General features: G+C 47.5%; 1 protein-coding gene across 10 annotated transcripts in view; it reads left to right on the top strand.

Moving 5' to 3' along the window:
* The window catches only part of Dlg3 (discs large MAGUK scaffold protein 3), a 51000-nt gene extending 37998 nt beyond the window's left edge, over positions 1-13002 (top strand). For 5 of the 10 annotated variants that reach the window (XM_006528124.4, XM_006528123.3, NM_001177779.1 and 2 more), the window contains 10 exons: positions 1104-1280; positions 1772-1847; positions 2645-2744; positions 6094-6135; positions 7318-7368; positions 7929-8030; positions 8796-8968; positions 9385-9494; positions 9800-9891; positions 10811-13002. In XM_006528124.4, the coding sequence (XP_006528187.1) occupies positions 1104-1280; positions 1772-1847; positions 2645-2744; positions 6094-6135; positions 7318-7368; positions 7929-8030; positions 8796-8968; positions 9385-9494; positions 9800-9891; positions 10811-10917 (1030 nt within the window). In that variant the 3' untranslated portion in view covers positions 10918-13002. Of the gene's footprint in view, positions 1-1103; positions 1281-1771; positions 1848-2644; positions 2745-4453; positions 4500-6093; positions 6136-7317; positions 7369-7928; positions 8031-8795; positions 8969-9384; positions 9495-9799; positions 9892-10810 lie in introns of all 10 variants that reach the window. The other 5 variants (XM_030251380.1, NM_016747.4, NM_001177778.2 and 2 more) reach the window with 3 other exon arrangements.
* Positions 13003-22792: the final 9790 nt, after the last annotated feature.

The raw sequence follows: 22792 nt of genomic DNA on the forward strand, positions 1-22792 counted from the left end.
TTTATCTGCTGGCCTCTGCTCCTGCCCTTATTGCTAGGAGTGCATGCTTTGTGAATTAAAGGATTTTTTTGTTAGAGCTTGGATATTTTCATCGTCAAGTTGTCTTGACACCATTCTCAAGAGGGTTTTGTTTCTATACCCTATCTTTCATCTGGGCTTGTACACATGGAGCTATGGTATTTTGGACTTGTAGCTTCCTGCTAAGAGAGACAACAGGGATGAAAGTAAAGTCTTAGCATTGGGTGCTGGGTCTCCCGGCCCGTGTGTGCTGTTAAAGAAGAATGAGAGAACCAGACATGGAGGTACACGCCTTTAATCCCAGCACTGGGGAGGCAGAGGAAGTCAATCCCTGTGAGTTCGAGGCCAGCCTGGTCTACAGAGTGAGTTCCATGACAGGCAGAGCTACATAGTCAGACCCTGTCAAAACAGGAGGGGGGGTGAGGTGTGTGGAGAGGGAGCCCAGCAGTTGAGAGCATTAGCTGCTCTTCCAGAGGAGCTGAGTTTGGTTTTCAGTATCCAAGGTGGGCAGCTCACAATCACCTGTTTCTGCAGCTGCAGGAGATCCTACGTCCTCTTCCGGCCACTATGGCCAGAAGATCAGCATACATATGACATACCCTTTAACACACATACATATGCATAAATAACATGTTACCGAAGTCTCCTATTTGTGCTGACTCCACACACTTAGTTACAAAGGGATGAGATGGTTAGATTTATTTAGGCTTGTTCCCTGATGGTACATGGTAGCCTAGCTTCACTAGGACCTGAACTTTGGACCTGCATTTTACATTTGCTTCCAAATCTCCTCTCTCTCATATCCCACTGCATTTTAGGGTGGGGCCTAGGCAGTGGAACAGGTCCTACATTGGGCTGCTATTGTGTGGCTAGAAGCTCGGAAGAGATGGGATTTGTGGAAGAACACACATGTCTACACACACACATACACACATATCGGGGCCTGAAATGAGGTGCCGTCTTACACAGTCTCTTCCTGTGGGCTGTGTTATTAGGTTGGCTCGCTTTCAATAGCCTATCTGGCTGCCAGTCTCCTAGAATTCAGGAGTAGGATGACCTATCTTCACTTTTTACGTCTGTTTCAGGGCCCTGTTTGATTATGATCGGACTCGTGACAGCTGTCTACCAAGCCAGGGACTCAGTTTCTCTTATGGTGACATTCTGCACGTCATTAACGCCTCTGATGATGAGTGGTGGCAAGCAAGGCTGGTGACTCCTCATGGAGAGAGTGAACAGATCGGTGTGATCCCTAGTAAAAAGAGGTGAGCTGTCAGGGGTTTTAAGCATGGCTTCTCCTGGCTTCTTGTTCTCATTCTGTCTCTGTCTCTCTTTGTCTTCCTCTCCCTCTTCCTCCCTACCCCTCCTTTTCTCACCCTCCCTCCCCCCTCTTTTGCTTCCCACCCACCCTCTGGTTGCTTTATTTGTTTTATGAGACAATGTCTCACTCTGTAGCACAGGCTAGACTGGAAATCTTTGTAGCCTAGACTGGCCTTAAACTTGCTGCAGTCTTACTGCCTCTGCGTCCAGAGTGCTAGGACTCAGTAGTGCTCCAGCACAGCACACTTTGTCTTTGCTTGCCTGTCATACTGTGAGTTACTTGAGAGCCCTGTGTATGCCTGGTTAGGCCTTTTGGGATATGTCAGTACTTGAGACATGGTACTCACTGAATGAGCCAGTGTGGTTGTTGTGCCTGCCACAGCCCATTGCTGAGACTTTGTGCTGGCAGTAACTAGACTTCTTGACTCCCAAACAGGGTGGAAAAGAAAGAGCGAGCTCGATTGAAAACTGTGAAGTTCCATGCCAGGACAGGGATGATTGAGTCTAATCGGGTAAGTGGGGACCCCCACCCTCCCAAGGCAGTCAGCCAGAATGTAAAGAAGGGTGAGAGAGAGGCTTGGAGTTTGGGTTGAAATACAGGAGAACTGGGAAGCATGAAAGGCTGTCTGCTATTCAAGGGCTGGCTCTGTCCTGCTAGGAAATTGCCTGCTTTTTTAGCAAGCTGCAGGAGCCCTGAAAGCCCACAGTTGGGTGCTATTGGGTGACTGGCTCCGGAAGGGGTGGAGCTGGCTGACTTGGTGGGGAAGATGAAACCACTCGTGGTTGTCTTCTGGCAGCAGAGCCTGCCAGAGCTGTGGACACCCTGATCAGAACCTGTTGTTCCCATACCATCTTGCCAAGAAGGCCATCCCCAGAGCAGCCGCTTGCCTTCAGACAGCATGGGACACGGGGATGTGACCAACACACAGTTTCGTTTATAAGCTTTGCAGCCAAGGCCAAAGAACTTGAGGAGCAGTAGAGGGAAGAGAGGCATGGAGTAGATGACTGTATCAGTGGCACCTTAGGGCTGTGTCTAGGAGGCAACAATGACCTTTACTCTGTAGGAAGGTCAGCGAGTGATGCTGGACTCAGTAGAGCATCTAACATCTCTACATTTTCCTGTTAAACATAATTTTCCTCTTAACATCAACTTTCATTTAATCTCATAGACTCCATTTGTGAAAGCTGGTCTTTTATTTAGCTCATCATTGTCTCCATTTTAGTTTTTCTTGCATGCTTTAAAATCCATTGTTGTTGTTTTTTTCTCCTTTTGTCCTTCCCTCCCTTCCATCTTCATGTTCTTTCACAGTCGATCAAAACGAAACGTAAAAAGAGTTTTCGCCTCTCTCGAAAGTTTCCATTTTACAAGAGCAAAGAAAACATGGCCCAGGAGAACAGCATACAGGAACGTAAGTAGCAGCAGAGTCCAGAGAGCGAGCAGACCATGTGCAGCCCTACCTTCTTGTCCTTAGTTGCTCCTCCCCTTTTATGTAGTCAGGATAGAACTTGACTTGCACAGGGACGTGTTGGGGCTTATTTGTCCAGCTCCTCACTTAGACGCTCTGAGGATATCCCAGGCACCTAGGTTGGAAGTGGGAGACAGAGCTGTGCTCCCGTGATCAGGAGTGGTTTTCAGCTAGTGTCAGCATTAGAAAATGGTTTGTCAAGAGAACAAGTTCAAGGGACTATGTGTTGCTCTCTTGGTTCTCACCTCTTGTATTTTCTTTCCCTTAATTTCATTCATGAATGTTAAGAGAAGAGCCTGTCCCTCCTCAGATCCCAAAAGTTGTGGCTGCTTCTGGAATGCTCATGTGTGTCTAAGCAGGCTTCCTATTATGTCAGGGCACCTGCAGAGCCAGTTATCACAAGAAAACCTTCCTGCTTCTATGAGTTGATGTGGACACAGTGTTGCTCAGCATTATCTAAATAAAGATTTATTGAGAAACACAAAGCTGATTTGGTAGAACAGGCTACAACACTGGGCTGCATTAGGAACCAATTCAATCCTACTAAATCCCCTTACTCTACCACATGCCTCAGAAACAAGTTACTCTGACAGTAATCTTAAACACCAGGTCAGGTTTGTACACTAGGTTCTCATTCATGTCATTGTGAAATTGTAAACTGTAAATGTCTCATTTACCAATCACTCCTCCATCTTTCATGGAGCAATTTTGTCATCCAGGGCCATGGGGTTTGACAGGAGAATGACTAGTTTGGGTAGAAATGGCTGCTAGTAGGCTCAGCTGGTTTATGATCATGCTATATGTAAGTTGTGACCACCTGGGATAACTCTGACAGAATGCGCGGTATCTTCAAAAAGATGAAGACCGGGGCTTACTGTCCAAGGCTTGCTCAGTGATAGGGGAAAGAGGAGGTTGATTGGTCTTGTGAGCAATGGGAGCCTAAGACAAAGATCTGAGATAATGCTGCCACAGTTTATTAGATTAGCCCTGAAGCCCCCCAAGGAGCCCAGCCTGGGACATGTCACTATTTACTGACCTAGCCAGTTAGGGGTGCCCATTGGCCAGTAGGGTTGCAACTTTCTGGTACCTGCTCTCCAGAAACAAAGCTTAGGGAAGCTCTGTACACGATACCACAGAGAAGTTTTCTATGAAGGGCTTGGACAGACTAAGGTATAGTATGGGGGAAAGCTCCCAGGGTGATGATAATTCTGTCTGTATACTTGGCATATAGACATGTCTCTTTCATGCACCAATGGGAGATGTGTTGCAGGGGCAAAGCAGAGACATGGCCTCCACAATTACACCTTTAGTCAAAGAAGGTACTTTTAAGCCTTGAAGTGTTGCCTGTCATGTATGTGGGCTGTCGACTACCTCAGAAAGCCTGTCTACTCCAAGGCCTTCTGGCCACAAGCTGACTAGCACAACGCCAGACATCTTACCTGACCTGGGCTATTCTTTCTTCAGCAGATGTCTTCACCTCACTGTAGTTCTAAGTCTTCATTGGATACTCCTATCACTAATGCTCAACTGCCTCTGTATTCTTCCTTCCCTTCGTTGTTTCTCTCTGTTTTCTCTCTTTTCCCTGGTTTTCTCCTTTCCTCCCCTCCCTCCCCTCCCCTGACCCTTTCTGTCCCTGTTGTCTGTGAAATCAGGACTTCCCTGGGTTAAGTGACGATTATTATGGAGCAAAGAACCTGAGTAAGTCAAACTTACACACCATTAACTGTATTTGTGGCATGAATGGATCTCATGGGGTGGGGGTGGGGATGTAGGGGACATGGTTTAAAGGGAAGGGTGAGGGAGGGGAGTGTTTGTGAGACCCTTTCCCGTGGCAGGAGGAAATCCGTGGCTCCAAAAGGTCACTGGTGTTCTAACAAATCTCTAGCATTCCTCATTCCTATCTGCATTCTTTCTACACCTCTGGGTGATAGGGTAGGAGCTTAGCGGCCCCCTAGAAGTGGCTTGGCTGGAAATGCATGGTCAGGGTGAGTGCTCAGCTCATGTAGCGCTTCCTGGAGACCGTGGAGCCTGCTCATTGGGTCTTCTCCCAAGCAACCCTGTGCCGACGAGTTGAGCTTGGGGGCCACAGCTTTACCAGGTCTTCTAACCAGGGATGGGGTGAACCAACTCCACATCTGAGTGCTCTCAGGAGTTGAGGTATCACCACAAGGCCAGCTGTCCGGGGCTAGCTATGCCACTGAGTGATATTGTTTTATCCCAGAGAAGCTCTGACTGACATCTCCATGCTGGAGGAGCTAGGTGAAGGTTCCTTAGCAGCCATCTCTGCTCACTGCCAGTCCAGAGTCCAGCCTTCCAGATGGTCTCTGTCCACATAAATTGTCCCTCAATCAAGGATAAAGGTGGAAGACATAGGACCTGTCCTTAGGAGGAACTCAGGGGCTAGCCACGTGTGATAGGCAACCCAGCAAGTCCTTGGGGAGGTGTGCACAGCATATTATGGTCCTGGCTCAAACGAGCAGCATCTCTCCATAGTTCGGTGTGTCTGTGTCTCATTTCCATTTGCCTGTTGTCCTTTGAGAGGGCTGCCATGTCTGTGCCTCCTGTGAATGCAGCTCTTGGCTTGAGCTTTCTCCACCCACACTCTGAGCTAGGCAGGTCCCAAGTGTCTGTGATGGGAGGGGTAGCCTGTCTTCCAGATAGTCTTCCTAGCTTGTTGTTTCTGTGGATTTGACATGTGTCTTGTGGATCGAGGTGCATTGCCCTCACTGCTGAAGCCAAGTTCTCCTGAGCATTGCTAGAAGGAGGGCTGTGGGTCGAATCAAAGTTCACAGTAGTGTTCCTGGTGACTGTTACATCCATCCAGTGATGGGCCTCTACGTTGGAGAGTGTCACACAATTCTGTACCTTTGGTGGCTCTGTCTTGGGAGGGAATGCGTGAGCAGCGCATGCCTGAGCTTTTCTCTTTGACTGTCCTTATCCATTTCCTTCCTGCCCATTAGCCTTAGGATATGAGTTCTGAGGCAGGATTTGGAAACCATCCAAATCAGCTGGCTTGATTCAGATGAAGAAAACGCTATGAAAGGAAATAAGGCTTCTAGTGCCTATGGAGGGACTTGGCAAACTGAGTGGGCTCTGGGGACATGGAGGAGGTGGCCAGAACATCAGGATTGGAGCTGTGCTTCCCAGTTGGTGGCCTGGATATGGTAGGCCCTCCTGTGGCCTGACTTGGTTGGCCGCTCGCTGTCTCACTCCTGGCGCATTTGAGTTTGTGCTGCATGTGACCTCTCAGTGGTGTGTTCTGAATTGGAGTCTCTTTTTTGTTGGCTTGCAGAGGGAGTGACATCCAACACCAGTGACAGCGAAAGCAGTTCCAGTAAGTGTGTGTCATGCCCCTGTGTCCTGTAGCTTCCCATGTCTCCCTGCCATCACCATTCCAGTGTCCACCACTGCCATCACCACGCAGAGGCTGCTGCTCCTTTTAGCCATGTATACTTTGAGCCCCTGGAGATGCTGTGGCCAGCTCATTCACCTTGTGGGCTGGAATTTGGAGATTAGAGGGAGAGAATAAGCCCTATAGCTCTAGCTAGGACCTAGCTTGAAACCATCTCTGGGGTGCTGGGAAGGATAAACTGCCACTGATCAGGTCCCTGACATGGGCTTCTAGGCTGCTAAGACTATCAGCTGGACAGATTTGCTCAGAGACCACAAGTAAAATGGCTTCTGCCTTCCATCTGCCTTTCTGGGCTCCTAGGACCACCTTACCTTCTGGCTGGGTTACATAGTCAGGAAAGGAATTGTCCCAAATGCCTTGGGAACTCCTATGACTACAGCATTGAAGCCATAGTTCAAATCTCACACGCTCTGGGAACACTGGTCTTTGAGTCTCATGTTCAGGAGCATCCCTGTAGCAAGTATCCTGTGGCTCCATGCAGCTCTTGCTGCCTTCCCTAGGACTGCTGTCAGCTCATTTGGGAACCATAGGAACCCAACACCAAGTGTCTTGGGGACTTTTTTTAGGAAGGCCTCATCATTGCCAGGTCACATGGGGGTTTACCCATGAGCAGAGATGAGGCTCAGTATTGCTCTTAAAGGATGCTGGGACTTTAGCTCAGGCATGCACCAGTTTCCTGGATGCTTCTTAGAGATGTGATGTAGGTAAATAAATGGACCTTTAAAGGGGCATCATTAGGCTATAGTTTTGGAAGTTGGGCCTAAGGGTCTGGACTCAGGTAAAGTGACTCTGCAGGTGTGTTTCAACCAGCTGGAGCTTCTCTTGATTCTTCTCAGAACAAGGGGGCTATTGAATATAACTATTACCTATAACAAGTAACTCCCTAGAGCTTGGGGTGGTTTGGTGGAGACTCGACTTATGGGCCTAGCCCCATAATTGGGCAATATTTCACTGAATGAAAACAGCCCAGCCCAAGGCTGCTGAATGGCTCCTTAGCCTTCTTGCCAACAGAAAGTGAGCCTGTTTTGTGGTGGGCGTGGGGTGTGGTGAATGCTGTACACAGTCATCAGATCATAAAGTGCTGACGTGTTTCCCTTTTTGCAGAAGGACAAGAGGATGCTATTTTGTCATATGAGCCAGTGACACGACAAGAAAGTAAGCCCCCTTCTGAGAGTCTTGCCTTTGTGCTAGTCTCCCGGTCATGGGGCTTAGTAAAGAGGATAGCTTGGGGAGCAGGGAAGGAGGAGGAGGCACATCCAGCCCCTGGCTCATCCCTAGCATCACTGGATGGATGTCATGCTGCACACACCTCTTGTGATAATTTTGCCCACTGCTAGGATGCCTTCCAAAGGGTGGGTGGATTTCAGAGGAAAGCAGGGCAAGGCCTTTTTCAGCAGAGGGGGTTGTTGCTGCCCAGGCAAAGGACCTGTATTCTCCCCTGGGCATCTGCTTTGCAAGAACCTTGCTTAGTAGCTAGGGTCTGTGTGAAACTTGCTCCCGAATCTGTTGGAAATGGAAAGGCTTCTGATTTCAGACTTGCCCGAGACTTTACATTGTCAAATTTAAAGGCTCTTTGAAGTCTTTAATTAAAAGCCAGAGAGTAACCATAGTTGCTTCACCTTGTCTGAGTGGTGGCCACCGAGCCTCTGTCCACGGAGGTGGGGCAGGTTGTCTTGTGGGAGCTCTGTTCACTGTCTTGTCCTCTCCTTCCCCAGTTCACTATGCCAGGCCTGTGATCATCTTGGGCCCAATGAAGGACCGAGTCAACGATGACCTCATCTCTGAGTTCCCGCATAAATTTGGATCCTGTGTGCCACGTAAGAGCCCAGGCAGACTCAGATGAGTCAGGTTTGCTACTCTTGGAAGTGCTACTTTTTCAAAAGTGTCTAGGATCAGGGCCATGTGGGACCTCCTGGAAGAGAGTAGGTAGCAATGGATAACCCCAGAGTAAGTGGTATTGGTAAGTTTGGCATCCAACTTGGCTGTTTGCCTCATGCTGTGAAGTTAAACTTTGGGTGGTGATGGTCAGGGTTGATTTTACAAACCCATCATTGTTTTGGTTTTTGTTTCCTTGTGCTAGGAATTAAACAAAGTGGTTTGAGGAAGCATTTCTTGGTTTTTTGTTTGTTTGTTTGTTTGTGTTTTGGGTTTTTTTTGAGACAGGGTTTCTCTGTAGCCCTGGGTGTCCTGGAACTCACTCTGTAGACCAGGTTGGCCTTGAACTCAGAAATCCGCCAGCCTCTGCCTCCCAAGTGCTAGGATTAAAGGTGTGCATCACCACCGCTCGGCTGTTTCTTGGGCTTCTTAAATGCCAAGTATTGCATCCTTTACCAGGCCATTGCTCAGGGAGCCCCACCTTTTTGGTCCATATTACCCTCAAGGACCCTGTGTATAATATCTGGAGTTTGGAAGAATAAATAGGCCAGACAAAATCTTTCCGAGTGTTTTACTCATTCATCTGAAAAATATTGGAGTAGCCGTGTGTTCTAGCCTAGTGAGAAAGGATGAAGTTGGCTTTTAATAGCCCAGATCATTGCCTTTGGAGCACACAACATTTCCTTCCTTCTTTGTCCTTCCTTCAGATACCACCCGGCCTCGGCGTGATAACGAGGTAGATGGACAGGATTACCACTTTGTGGTTTCCCGGGAACAAATGGAGAAGGATATTCAGGACAACAAGTTCATTGAGGCGGGCCAGTTCAATGATAATCTCTATGGGACCAGCATCCAGTCTGTGCGGGCAGTTGCAGAGAGGGTAAGCAAAGAGGAAGTGGCCTGGCTACCCTTGAGGGAAGGCCCTCATAGACATAGCAAAGAGCTTCACTAATCTGTAAGGTAGTACTTTAAAAAAATACTTATTTTTATTTCATGTGCTTTGGTATTTTTCCTGTATGTATGATGGTATTTGAGCGTTGTATCCCCTGGAATCGGAGTTACAGACAGTTGTTCACTGCCATGTGGGTACTGGGGATTGAGCAGCCAGTCCTCTTAACCTCTGAGCCTCAACCAGATCTTTTTAACAGTCATAAGGAACCGTCACAGAAACAAGAAACTTCCAGGAACTTTTGGGGGCCTCGAGGATGTACGGGCCTGGGGTCTTCCCAGGCTGCTGGATTTCTTGGGGACCTGCAGCCAGGGACTCGATGAGCTGATGCGGGTCTGCTTTTTCAGGGCAAGCACTGCATCTTAGATGTCTCCGGCAACGCCATAAAGAGACTGCAGCAAGCACAACTTTATCCCATTGCCATTTTCATCAAGCCCAAGTCCATTGAAGCACTTATGTAAGTATCCACGGGCCTCAGCTGGCCCCGGAGAGGGAAGAAAATTGATTTGCTGGGCAGGGTTAGCACCCAGAGAAAGGCTGAAACCAACTCTTGAGTACCTGCTGTCCTCCCATTGTAGGGGCCTAGGCATCTTCCTCCTTCCTAGTTGGGCTTTTAGGCATGGAGGTTTTGAGGAGAGAGTTAGCCATGGTCTACTTTAAGGTGGCTGTTTAGCAGCATTTCAGGAAACCTAGAACATTTTGTTGTGTTCATTAAGACATAGGATCTCCCTTGGAAATGGATTGCTTCTGTGTCTTTGGCAGGGAAATGAACCGACGGCAGACATACGAACAAGCAAATAAGATCTTTGATAAAGCCATGAAACTGGAGCAAGAATTTGGAGAATACTTTACAGGTAAGGATCCGGAGTCCTCTGGGCAGGCCAGATGCGAGCTCAGGGAGACTTAGACAGGGCTAAAATGCCCAGGGAGCTTTGCAGTCACCGAGCCCAGACCTTTCCCCAGGCAGGCAGCCTTCTCGCCAGTCACAGGTTAGCCAGGTTCCAGCACAAGCCACTCCCAGGCATGGCCTTTGCTGGTTCCTTTGTTGGTAAATGTTCGTTGGTGGTTTCTTAGTGTGGTGTTTAAGTTGTCCGTCAGTCTTCATGTGTGTACTTTATGAAGGTCGGTTCTAAAGGGGGGGTTCCCTTTAAAGTACAGCACTAGATGGACGTGAGCAGGCTGGTAGTGAGTAAATTCAAACTCATAACATTGGGTTAGCCAAGTAAAGAATTCAGAACGTATTCACATACCATGGGTCTTTGGAATCTTTTGTCATCCATCTGTATGTCCTTGTTTGCTGGGCTGACCTCTGACACAGCAGATGTGATGGCCTCTAGGAGCTCTGCCTCTTGCCAGAAATTGTGACTTTCTGCTCTTCCCCTGGGTTACTGGGATTTTCCAAATCTTGGAGTGAAACTGGCTTTAGAATTTTAGGCTGCCAGCCCACAGCTAAAGCAATGGGAGCTTCCGTGTCTGGCACGCACTGGGCACTCAGTAAGCATCTTTCCCATTAACACACTGCCCATGCATTGCTAGGCTCACTGACTCTGCCAGTGATGTCCAGCCCTGGGCTCTGGGCACCTAGCCAGCTATAGACTTCTGCTCGGAACCGTAGGCAGAGAACTCAAGAAGCCCAACCCTATGCTTCTGTGAGCATCCACCATACCCTGGGGACATCACAGGAGGGTCGTTACTAGAGGCAGGACGGCCGGGGCTTGGGGTCACTATTGTGGACCACAGTGGTAATTTTATTTTGTTCTCTCTTCACTCCAGCCATTGTACAGGGTGACTCACTGGAAGAGATTTATAACAAAATCAAACAAATCATTGAGGACCAGTCTGGGCACTACATTTGGGTCCCATCCCCTGAAAAACTCTGAAGAATCCCCTCCAAGCATTCTCTTGTGAACAGAAGAAATGAAGCCCCTCTTCCCTCCTTCCTCTTCATTCCTGTCCCCACGGGGAGAACAAATGACTACTGTTCTTGTCCCCCTTTTTAGATATGTCAAAAATTGAGTTTTCTAGTCCTGTTCTTTTTTAAAAAATGTTGTTTTGTTTTGGTTTCTCTTTCGGGATGATGCCATCTCACTCATCACGTGACCGTGCCCATTCCTGCATGGACCTTTCCCACGCGCTAGCACAGGTGCAAATCCATCAGAGTTGTTGTTCTCATAAACACCCAGCAGAAGCGAAGAGAAGAGAGGAGGACTGATGGAAAGACAGACTCTGGACAACTGCACAGCTTGTGAAGTGAGCGAAACAGCCCACGTGAGGAGGCGCTCCCGGGCATTCCTACCCTGTACTGCGGCTTGCAGCTCTGAACGGTGCAACGTAACGGCTACAGAAAGGATCTTATTTATATATAGATATATATATGTAATTTATATAAAATATATAGAAATTATTATATATATATATTATACACTCTTCTATAATATATATATATATATTCACATACATTGGGACTAGAAAATCTATGGAGACGTCCATCAACGGTACTATGTTATTAGAGAAATGCTTTAATTTTCATATTCCAATCAGATGACATCTTTTGTTCCACCTGGTTGGGAAGGGGTTGACAACAGTAGTAAGTGCTATACCAAAGCACTCGAATTTGGTCATTCTCTTCAGAGCTAAGGCTTGCTCCAGGTGGGGCCAACCTACAGCATAAGAGAAGGGGCTTTGGCTGGGAGCTGGAGATTGGAGACGTGACTAAAGCAGTTGCTGCCCCTGCAGGGCAGTCGTTCCTGTGCAGAAAGAGAGAATGAATGGCTAATGATGCTCCGGATGAAATTGCCTATTGTTTTATGCCGCCTGATGTGTCTGCATGAGAGGTTTCCTTTTTGTTCATTTTTAAGCTGCTGTTAAACCAAAACCATGTTGTGCTACTGTGTCAGCCTTTTCATTATTCCAGATTTTACTTTTACTATTTAAGTGAATGCGTAGAATCCTATTTGCCAGTGTTCTAAAGGCTTGTGAGGTTCTGAAGGAGCCAGGCCTGGGATACAGCGGTAACTTAGGCCTGGCCATCCAGTCAACAGAGGGAAAGCAGGGGCTGGTGAGGGCAGAGAGTACAAGCTGGGGCTCGGAGTTACCATGCTGGACTTAGCTAGGGGTTCCTTCACGGGGCCACTGACAGGCATAGGGAGGTGCTTGCCTTCTGGCTCGGTGCTGGGACAGTGGAAGAGCACCAGGCTTGGCCAGCCGTGTAGTGAGTTGGATTTGGATTCTTTTCTTTTGCAACTGCTCCATTTGCCCTACCCCAGCCCCCTCACCAACAGCTGGTAGCTTACTGTTTCTTCAAGAAGAAAGTAGACTTTAACGCTGTAAATTTGAGCTGTAGAGCTAAGACTCGCTTACTGGTGAGCTGTGAAATCTTGTTGCTTTTTTCCCAGAGTCTGATGGCAGTGACTGGTCCAGGTAGTTTCCCTCCCGCAGCCAGTGCAGGCAGCAGGTGTGGTCCAGGCCCTACCCCACCCCACTATGCTCCTTTGAAGCCAACGTGCCTCCCTCACCTCCACACTGGAGGGATGACGCAGGGGAGAACATAGAATTGCTTGGCCCTCAACTGGGTTAGGACCATCGCAGGTGATGCAGGGTTGACACTTTAAAGCACTACCAGCCACATTCAGGAACTCTGTTCACAGGTATCCTACCAGCATAATGAGGCTAACTGTGACTCGTGGGGCCCAGAGTTAGAAGAAAGAAAAGGCAGCAGCTTTCTCTTGGGCAGTACACTGGATTGAAGGCAAAGAGGGATAAAGTGACAGATGATTGTGACTCTCGCGAGGGGGGGTGAGCGGGAAGTGTTGATTCTCTGATGGTAACTGACAGCAGTGGACAGTGCTCAATCCTCCCTCCCAGGGAAGAAAAGCAAAGATTCGAAGTAAGCATGATAATAGTTGGTTTACCAGTGTTCCTTCCAAGGAGACATATATTTTTTAATAAATGATAGTTGCAATGAACAATGGCTCAGAGGTCTTCTTGAAGTAGTCGAGTAGGGTGGTTGGGGCCCAACAGCAGGAAGAATTCAGACCAATGGTTCCTAATGCGGGGGGGGGGGGGCTGGGGGAGGGGTGGCTGACCGGGCAGTCCATGAGAAGGGTGTGGGCGTGGGTGGTGCTAGATCCTTTGCTAAAAGTGTCTACAGAGGCTTCTACCCTGGCCTAGAAGCTGCCCTTAGCACTCTCTGCTGGGCAGGGGCCGTGACCTTGGTGGCAAAATGCCTACACTTTTCTAACAATTCTGGGTGGGAAAAATGCTACCGTAACCAAGAAGCATGCTAGAGAAGAGGGGCCAGCCTGCCATCACAGCACTGAGAGGAATGGTAAGAGAGACAGCTGCCTGCCTGCCTGCCCGCCCGCCTGCCTACCCGCCTGCCTGCCTGCCTGCGCGCCTACCAGATACTGCTTTCCTACCATAGAGGTGGGGTGGGCCCAGCCTGGAGAGGGTGCCAGTCGTCCTGGTGGCTCTCAAGAGCTGGGAGAAGGGCTTGAAGTAGGTATTTCTGACAATGGCTGATGGCATGCAGGCAGCTTGTGGGAAGAAACCTGAAGTGGTGCTGCCAGAATGAAGGCGCCCTAGTGAGCCCTCAATGGTTGAGCCACCCCTGAGGTGTGTGGGCTGAGCCGCAGGAAGGATGGGCGCCCTCTCTCATTTGTGGGCTTTCATGGTATGCACAGAGCTTTGCCTTGCTAGATATATTCTCTTGTGTGTTATAAGGTAGCCTAATAATGGGAAACCCCTAAAGAGCTCTGTGGGGCTGAGGAAATTCACTTGGCTTGTAAGTGCGCTGTGCTGAGACTCTTCACAGCTGATGTCCTGTCTACAGGAAGTACAGCTGGAGGAAATTGAGCCCCAGCACAAGAAAACAACTGAGTAACTTGGAAACCCCAAAGGGAGGTGGGTCCCCTGGTGTGTGGGGCCAGACTGTAAGCAGGGCCTTGTCTCTGTGAAGAGTCAGGTGGGTCCTCTCCAGTCTGGTGCTGACTGAAGCCAAGCCTGACTAAATGTCTTCATCTCTAACAAGAACTCAAAAATAGCCAGTTTGATGCCTATGACTACATAAACTATTCAAACACAAATGAGATCAACTTTATCCTACTTTCAGTGCTTTGCAGATCTTAGCTCAGGAAGTACACTCTTTACCAGAAGCAAGTGCAGAGATCAAGCAGCCAGGAGTGAAGAATAAGGACAGAAGAATGTGGGGTTGAGGACTGAGTCTGAGACGGAACCTTGGGTTCAAGCACAACAAGGCATTACTAATGGCTGCCAGTCTTTTGTGATGGGTCCTGGCTGGTTTTAAGCACTGTCTAAGCCAAGGGAGCAAAATGATGAGCAGGGGCTCCCAGGGTAGGGTAGCCTGTGCTGAGCAGAGCCCAGGCCTAGAGGCCTCTCTCTCCCCACAGATGGCCTGTCTCCCCTTAGTCTTGCCACTCCTCAGGTTTTGTCTGTTGGCTTGCTTTCCAGCTGGGCTTCCATAGCTTCAATTCCACAAATCTTTTTTTTTTTTTATCCGCTCAGTAATTTCCTTGGCACCTCTAGGACATCATATTGTCATTGTGAATAACTTTGGAAGCTCAAATTCCAATTTCCTCAAAAGCCTCTCCTTCCATTGCTTCCAAGAGAAAGCAAAACTAGCTCCTGCACTTCTGGATTCCTTCCTAGAGGTGGATACCCGTGCTCTGTCAGAAGTTAGAACTTCCACAGTGACACCCCAAGTATTTGTATATGCACAGCCATGACACTGGGCACAGTGATTCCCTCCAGTGGGTTGTTCCATATACCCTGTGGCCATCCCCTCCGACTGGCTTGCTCATCACCACTCAGCCAGGGAGGAGCAGGGAGGGGCCAGAGGTGTACTGCCTGCCTCACTGTCTACCCCCCAACACACAGAGGTACCCCCGAGGGGCCATTGCTCTTTGGTGTGTAGCCTATCTGTCAAATCTCGGTTGGTTTCTTCCACAGCAACCCCTCTGTAGCCATTTGCTTTCTCTAAAAGCAGCACCACCACCCCGCCCCCCAAACCTGATCTTGGCTCATGGTCTTCCTCTGCCTGTAAATGCCACCCGCCCACCCATCCTAGTTACCTATATGGCTCCTTAAGATGCCAAGACTTGATACCCGGATCTCATTCATTTCATGCTGCAGCCTCTCCCAAGGCCACTCCCTCTTCCCACGGGGAGATGGAATTGACCTCTTCTTTTGTGCCTTGTCATTTGTCACCATTCACACTCGTGTGTTCCTTCATTAGTTGCCAAAAAAAAAAAAAAAAAAAAAAACAAAAAAAAAAACGGCTGTGAAGGAGATGTCTTGGTATCACTGTTTTTCAGCTAAGGAAACCAAGGCACAGTGGGATCGTATGGCTCATATGTGCCAGAGGGGCAAACACAGCCTAGGGCTCCTCAGCAGCTCAGCAGCCTGATCCTTTGCGGTGCTTAAGACGGTGGCCTGTCCCTGTTTACATGCCTTTTCTCACAGAGAGCTGTCTGCTCTTTCACACATGCCCTCAAGTGCGGCCCCAGAGAGGAAGGCCGATGAATGAGCAGCAGTCTGTCTGAACCTTGATCTTGCTTTACCTCTGACCTCGCGTCTTCCACTGGGATCTTGCTCCATTTGCTTGCTTTCCATTCTCCTTCCACCGCTTGGTCTTGCTCGGCTTCTTCCACTTTTCACTCTGCCATGCCTCATACAAGTGACAGCACACTCTCAACTAGGGATGTCTTGTAACAGCAACTGAGAGCTGTCGGAGGCCAGCACTTACTTCCCCAACAGGACATTTCAAGACCCTGGAAACTTGACCAGGCCCTGTCCCTACCCTTTCCCAGGGGATTTCATTTTACTCTGAGCATGCTCCCCCAGCTAGCAGCTCTGACCCTATCCCTCTGGATGCCCCCAGGCTGATCTGACTCCTTGGGTCACCATATATCACTTCCAGCTAAACCATGTTGAATATTTATGACCCCTTAGTGTGCTTCTTTGTCTCTATCCCTGCTCCAGCTCATATGTCTGGAGCTGCTGCCTGCAGAGCACTCATGGAGGAGGCCTTCCTCTTGGTGATAGAAAGACAAGGGCACCAGACAGCCCTAGTCTCCAGGAGCCTGGGATCTAGATGGAAACAAGGAAGAAATAGAATTCTACAGTAAGGCAAAAGGTGAGGAAGGAAAAGCCCAGGAAGGGGATTTATTAGAAAAAGTGCATGGGTGTGGCCTGTCTAGAAGTGACATTCATATTCATATATATTCATATATATATATTCATATATATTCATATATATTCATATAGAAGTGATATTCATATTCACACCTTTAGTGTCTGCAGGAACAAGCCACTCTATTTGGAGTGGGGAAGGGGACAGGATTTGCTGAGCACTCTTTGCAGTGCAGATGCTCTCGAAAGCAGTATAGATTCCTTGACTTTTGTTTTAACCTAGGAACAAGGCCTCTAACGTGTCTGCAGTCCACATCTCTTCATGCTAATGTCGCTGACCTCACGAGAAGAAACCCTTTTGTAGCCTCCTAGCAGTTCCTACTGACTTGCCCTTTGCGTGTTACATGTACTTCTCCAAGTAGACAAAATGCTTCTAGAAGGCCTGGGGTGTATCTGATGTACGTTTCCATAATACATGGCCTGTATATTACAGGTGCTGGTAAATGACTGTTGAAATGGCCCTTTCTAGCCCTCAGTCTTATTTAAAACTAAGGTTTGGGGCAGATGATCTCAAGGCTCTTCCAGCTCTCATACCTAAAATGATTCAGTAGACTTCTAAAGGGTGTGGCTCTGCCAAGTCCTTCACAAAACCATGTTTTTGTGAACTTGCACTCAATGAGGCAGGTGACATAAACATTGTAAGAACTGCTCTTGAAGAACAGGATAGTTACTATATGTCTTAGTTAGGGTTTTACTGCTGTGAGCAGACACCATGGCCAAGGCAACTCTTATAATGAGGACAACATTTCATCGGGGCTGGCTTACAGGTTCAGAGGTTCAGTCCATTATCATCAAGGCAGGAACATGGCAGCATCCAGGCAGGCATGGAGCTGGAGGGGCTGAGAGTTCTACATCTTCATCTGAAGGCCAGTAGGAGAAGACTGACTCCCACGTGGTTAGGAGGAAGGTCTCATTGCCCACCCCCACCGTGACACACCTCCTCCAACAATGCCATGCCTCCTAATAGTGCCACTCCCTGGGCGCTGGCAGGCTAGGAGGCTTTCCTCTAATAAGGAGCAAGGGTGCAAATGATCATGGGGTTGTGAGCAGGGGAAATTCTTTCTATTGACTGGCAGTGGTGTCAAATTCCAGAACAGACTGAAAAACGAGAAAGCTTTGGGTTAAAGCTTTGGATTGTTTGAATTTTATGAAGAAGTTGTGCTAGGGAAATTAGGGAATGAAAGTGCCCCCCCCAAAAAAAGCCCATATGTCTACCTTTGGGGAGATGAGGTGGTCCTTGGCTTGAATCGAAGCTACTAAAACAGCAAAAAAATTGACAGGGTAGCAATCCTGGATGAGATTAACCAGGTTTGAGTCTTGTCCCCCAGTGTCCTGCAGCTAGTGAGGGGCTTGGTTTGTCTTTCTGGTGGGCTTATAGAATATGGGTGAGGGGTTAGGAACAGAGTCTGACTAGCCCCAAAGCAGCACACCACCAAAGTCTCACCTCAGGATGAATGATGGCTTCCCCATAGGTGCAGAGTTAGAACCACCTCTACACTAGACTCTTATTGTCCCCAGTGACCAGGAGAATTGCATACAGCTTCAAGAGAAGTGTAAGAAGGAATAGGCAGAAGCTTAGGTGAGCTTCCAATGGCCCTCCCCAGTCCTCCTTTTAGGAGGGAATGTCAACAGATCCAATCTGGAAGGTGTCTTGCAATGAGGGAGCTGCTTTGATAAGGGTGGTTATAGCTCTAACTCCACCCCTTCTAGACCTTGGAGTCTTTCTGCTTCAACGTCTTGCATGTTCCCTGAGCCTTGGAGGGGATGACATAAATGACAATTTTCTTCCATTTGGCTGAGCATTGGGTCACTATGCCACAGCAACAGTCACTTAACTCTTGAGCAGCTTGACCGATCGCACCTCTATAGGAGCTATTCACTGCAAAACAAGCATTCTTGTTTTTTGTTTGTTTGTTTTTTGGGGGTTTTGTTTGTTTGTTTATTTTTTGAGACAGGGTTTCTCTGTATTGCCTTGGCTGTCCTGGAACTCACTCTGTAAACCAGGCTGGCCTTGAACTCAGAAATCCGCCTGCCTCTGCCTCTCGAGTGCTGGGATTAAAGGCATCCGCCACCACGCCCGGCCTGAAACAAGCGTTCTTGATCAAGGCTGATAGCTGCAATAATCTATGTGCACAAACACACATGTTTAGGAGGCACTAGGCCGGAACATTATATTTAACAATAACAGTTATTTTCTCCCCAGGGCCTTTGACCTCCTTAGCCATAGGTTTTGTTTTGCCTTATAGTACCAGTTATAAATTCCCTCCTTTGGAGCAGGCCTTAAATGCAATGGGAAAGTTGCTAGTTGCAATCATAACACTATATGTCACTATTGTAGCAGCTACCAATTTTGCCTACCTTGTAGATGATGTAGTATATAGGGTTAGCAGTCTGGGAGTACTGATGACAATTCTCAGACTGCATAATGCACCTTCCAGTATTGTGAAAGCTAGCCAACTGGGAGTGAACCTTCAGCGTAGTCCCAGATCGATTTCTTCATGTCCTGCAACCAAAGCACAAACTATTTTTGGCAGTGGAAGAGGGGGTCCTTAAAGCCATCACGCTGTGGCACACAACCAACAGCAATAGCTTTTCTCATTTTTCAGTATTCTAGGGCTTCACCGGCCAGCAAGTCAGGGTGGTAGTCCATTCCTGGCACTTAGCTTGTTCAATTAATAATGTTATGGCTTCTGGAAACATCTCCCCCCCTCAACACAGAGTACTTTTGTTCATTTATTAGTCACTCTTCTAACATTTACAGGTAAAAACTATTGTAGTGTTTTTTTTTTTCTATTAGTCCAAGGTCAAGAGAGAAGGAGGTTGTTGCCTCCTGGCTTATTCACTGTCTTGGCTGTCCCCGGGAGGGCTGGGAGAGGGTGGTTTGACAGACACCTTCTGGCTGTTGTGTGTAACCTGTGCCTTACACAAACAAAAGCTCCCAAGAATCACATCTATGCCTAGCCTTTACACCGTATATGAACTGATTTCCTGTGCTTGCTAATGTAGGTACACTGTCTTTGGGGCAATTTTCTACATCTTCAAAATACTCAGAGGTTAGCATTATACCTAATCAATCCAATGAAATCTTTTTATAGTGATTAGGCAGGATCTCTGAAAGTCCGCCACTCACTGTTCATGGCACCAAGCAAGTATCAGTTGATCTAGGAGTCAGCATCGACTCAGTAATGGGTACTCAAGAAAAATATTACCAAGGTTCAATACATGAAAATATCTCCTCCATTTTGTCAATTGTTTCATCAAAAGAGCAAAGATTGGAACAGTGGCATGATGGGAGGTAGTACTACTTATATAATGTATAATCTTTATATTCTACAATCTACAACCTGTATCTCTCTATAGTCAATCATTCTACATAATCCATTTTGCTACCTCATCCAGTGGTACTGCCGTGGGCACCCACACGTCACCCAGACCAAATGGGCTTGGTATGGTGACTCAAGCTGCTTGGCCTAGTCCAAGGTCAAGAGAGAATGAGGTTGTGTTGCCTCCTGGCTTATTCACTGTCTTGGCTGTCCCCAAGAGGGCTGGAAGAGGGCGGTTTGACAGACATCTTCTGGCTGTTCCTGGGGTATATTCTGACATCTTCATCCCCTAATTTCCCTAGTACAGCTTCATGAAATTCAAAGAATCTATTCTAACCCAGAGTTCTCCATCAACCACATCTGGCTGCTAAGAGGAGCCTGGGCTGGGTAACAATCTCTGCCCTTGCATAATTTTTTTTGTAGGAGAGAAATGTACATAGTGTACTCTAGAGGGATAACTACCCACTCTTGGGACATACCATCTGCACCTGTATTGTTTTTATCATTTATGCCTTCTATGAACTATTTTTTTAGGTTTTAAAGCCTTCTAGAAGCTTAGTAGCACAACATTTGGCTGTCATTTTTCCCCCTTGGGAAGGCTAACCTGACACAAATCTTGCTATACTTGCCTTCAAATAAGTCAGACACCTTTTCATCCTTTTTTTTTATTTGAATCATCTCTGTGTTGTTTCATCACTTTACAGACCCAATTTATATGTCAGTCTAAGTCACTCAGATCAGCCAGAGCCAAAGCCACTAAAGTTCCTTACTGGTTCCAAAGTCCATATTGAGTAAAATTCTTAACTCTCTGGTGAACAGTGAGCCAGGCAGCAGACATCACCCCTGGCATTCCCTCAGTAACTCTGGACTCCTCTGTTGTCTTCCAGTCACTGATATACAAGGGGACCTCAGCCTGTGATAACCAAGTGTCCCTAATGGTTCACATGAACCAGTCCAGCGACTGATTCCCCTCACACTGCTTGGGGTTATGTAGCTTTGGATGGAGAGTTATATTGCTTGGTTTCTATCACTTTCAACTCACTGTCATCCTACATGTTCCCATGTCTGACAGTCTCATAAACCAGGCTGTGAGAGACTCTTTCATTCGTTTGTAAGAATTTTCCTGTCACTCAAGAAGCCCCAGTGGTAGGTGTTCTCAGATTATCATAGTTTCTTGTACTAGGCCATTTAAAGGCTCCAGTCTGCATGCCAAGTCATGGGTTTTCTCTTCTTCTGTAATAAATGTTGGATCTAAGGGCTATCTTGTATCACGTGTACCATACACTCTTCCTCTTTGCTATACAATTCTTCCCATGGTTCCTAAGGTTTTAGGTCACAAGGGCTCTCTAGCATAGATATAACATGATCTCCTTCCTTGCACCTTGCCAGCTTTAAGAAACAGCAAGCCAAGGTTGGGCTGGGGCTGAATATAGCTTCAACTCAGCTGGTAGAGTACCTAGTATGCACAAAGCCATGGGTCTGATCCACATTACTGCATACTGGGCTCCGTGGCACATGCCTCTAAGTCCAGTACCAGGGATATGAGGACATGAAGAACATAAATTCAAGGCTACCCTTGGCTACATAGGGAGTTCAAGGCCAGTCTGGGCCACATGAGACCCTGACTCAAGCAAGCAAAGAATAAAGCACAAGAAGCCAGCATCTCCATGCCATCCTTCCCTCTCCCAGTTCACAAGTCAGGATTCTTCTTGAAATTCCCCCTTACATGGTCAAGGTTTTGTTTTTGTTTTTGTTTTTGTTTTTTCTGTGTTGATAGCCATATCTCAGTTGCATGTCTTGTCACCCACTCATGTAACTGACACCCCAGATCCTTCTAGGGACTATTATATGTTCTCTAGTTCATCAATGATTTGGGGGACACCCCATTCATCAAGTAAGCATGACACCCCACACTAAAGAGAGAGGATGGTCCCCATAGGGTTCCGACCAAGGATGCCCACCTCTCAGGTTCTCTTTGGTCGTGTCCTATCATCCACTGTAGAAGGCATGAAATTACCACCACAGCAAGGAAGGCACAGTCCCCATACCATATGGGGAAATGTAGCCATATCAGGGTGCCCCAGCAGACTCTATACTGCTACAGGGGTCAGTCTCAGTTATATATCTCAGCACCTGTTCTGTTGGTTCTGTCATGTCTCTGTTTTAGGTATCAAGTGTTTGGAGAGCTTTTTCTAAGGAGATAGGAACAAATGCCTGCTTCCCCTAGATAAGACACCAATCACAAGCCAAAGTACAATTTTACCAAAGTCCAGTTTGGTGAACTAACAAGTTTATTTAACGTCCTTATTTAGAAGCACGGGTAAGGAGTAACTGTAATGGTCTGCAAACTAGCCTTTCTTCCTCTTCACTCTCCCTTCTACAATTTACCCACCGTCGTCTAGGTTAACATTCTTAGGGGTCATTTCTGACTCTACCAATTCCCAGCTTAAACTCCTTCAGTGCTTAAGTTGGTCCTGACTCAGAAAAGAACAGCGGTTCCTGACTCCTTTGGATGCCTCTCAAAACCTAAGTGTGCTTCTTCTGATACTTTGAGCTTCCTCAGTCTTCCTCAACAGGTCCCATATTAGTTACTTCTCTGTTGCTGTGATTCAACACCATGAGCGGAACAAGGGAGAACTGGTTTAGTTTGGCTCACGGTTTCAGAGGGAGAGTCCCCAGTGGTGGGGGAGGCAGCAGGTGACCAGAGCAGGACACAGAAGAAGAACAGCTCCAACTGCAAACATGGAACAGAAAAGGCAAACTGAAAGTGGGGTGGGTTGTGAGCTCTTAAAACCTGCCCCCAGTGACATACTTCCTCCAGCAGAGCTCTACCTCCTAAGGGTTTTACAACTCAAACTCGTTATCAACTGGGGGCAAGTGTTTCAAATACATAAGCCTATGGTGTGGGGCATCACATTCAAAGCACTCCATTCTCTTGCCCCCGTAGCCCTGTAGCCATATCATGATGCAAAAATGCATTTAGTCCAACTTCAAAAGCCCTCATAGTCTTTCACAGTCTTGATGGTGTTTCAAAGTTCAAAGTCTCTTTTGAGACTCAAGGTACACTTTTGATTGTAACTCCCTCTAAAATAAAATAAAATAATCACCCACTTCTAGCACCTAATGGTCCCAGAATATGCACTGCTATTGGAAAAGGAAGGAATGGAGTGACAGTGAGGACATACTGGACAAAAATAATGGAACCCATCAGGCACACACAAAT

This window comes from Mus musculus, chromosome X (genome assembly GCF_000001635.26).
Source record: "Mus musculus strain C57BL/6J chromosome X, GRCm38.p6 C57BL/6J".
Classification (NCBI taxonomy): domain Eukaryota; kingdom Metazoa; phylum Chordata; class Mammalia; order Rodentia; family Muridae; genus Mus; species Mus musculus.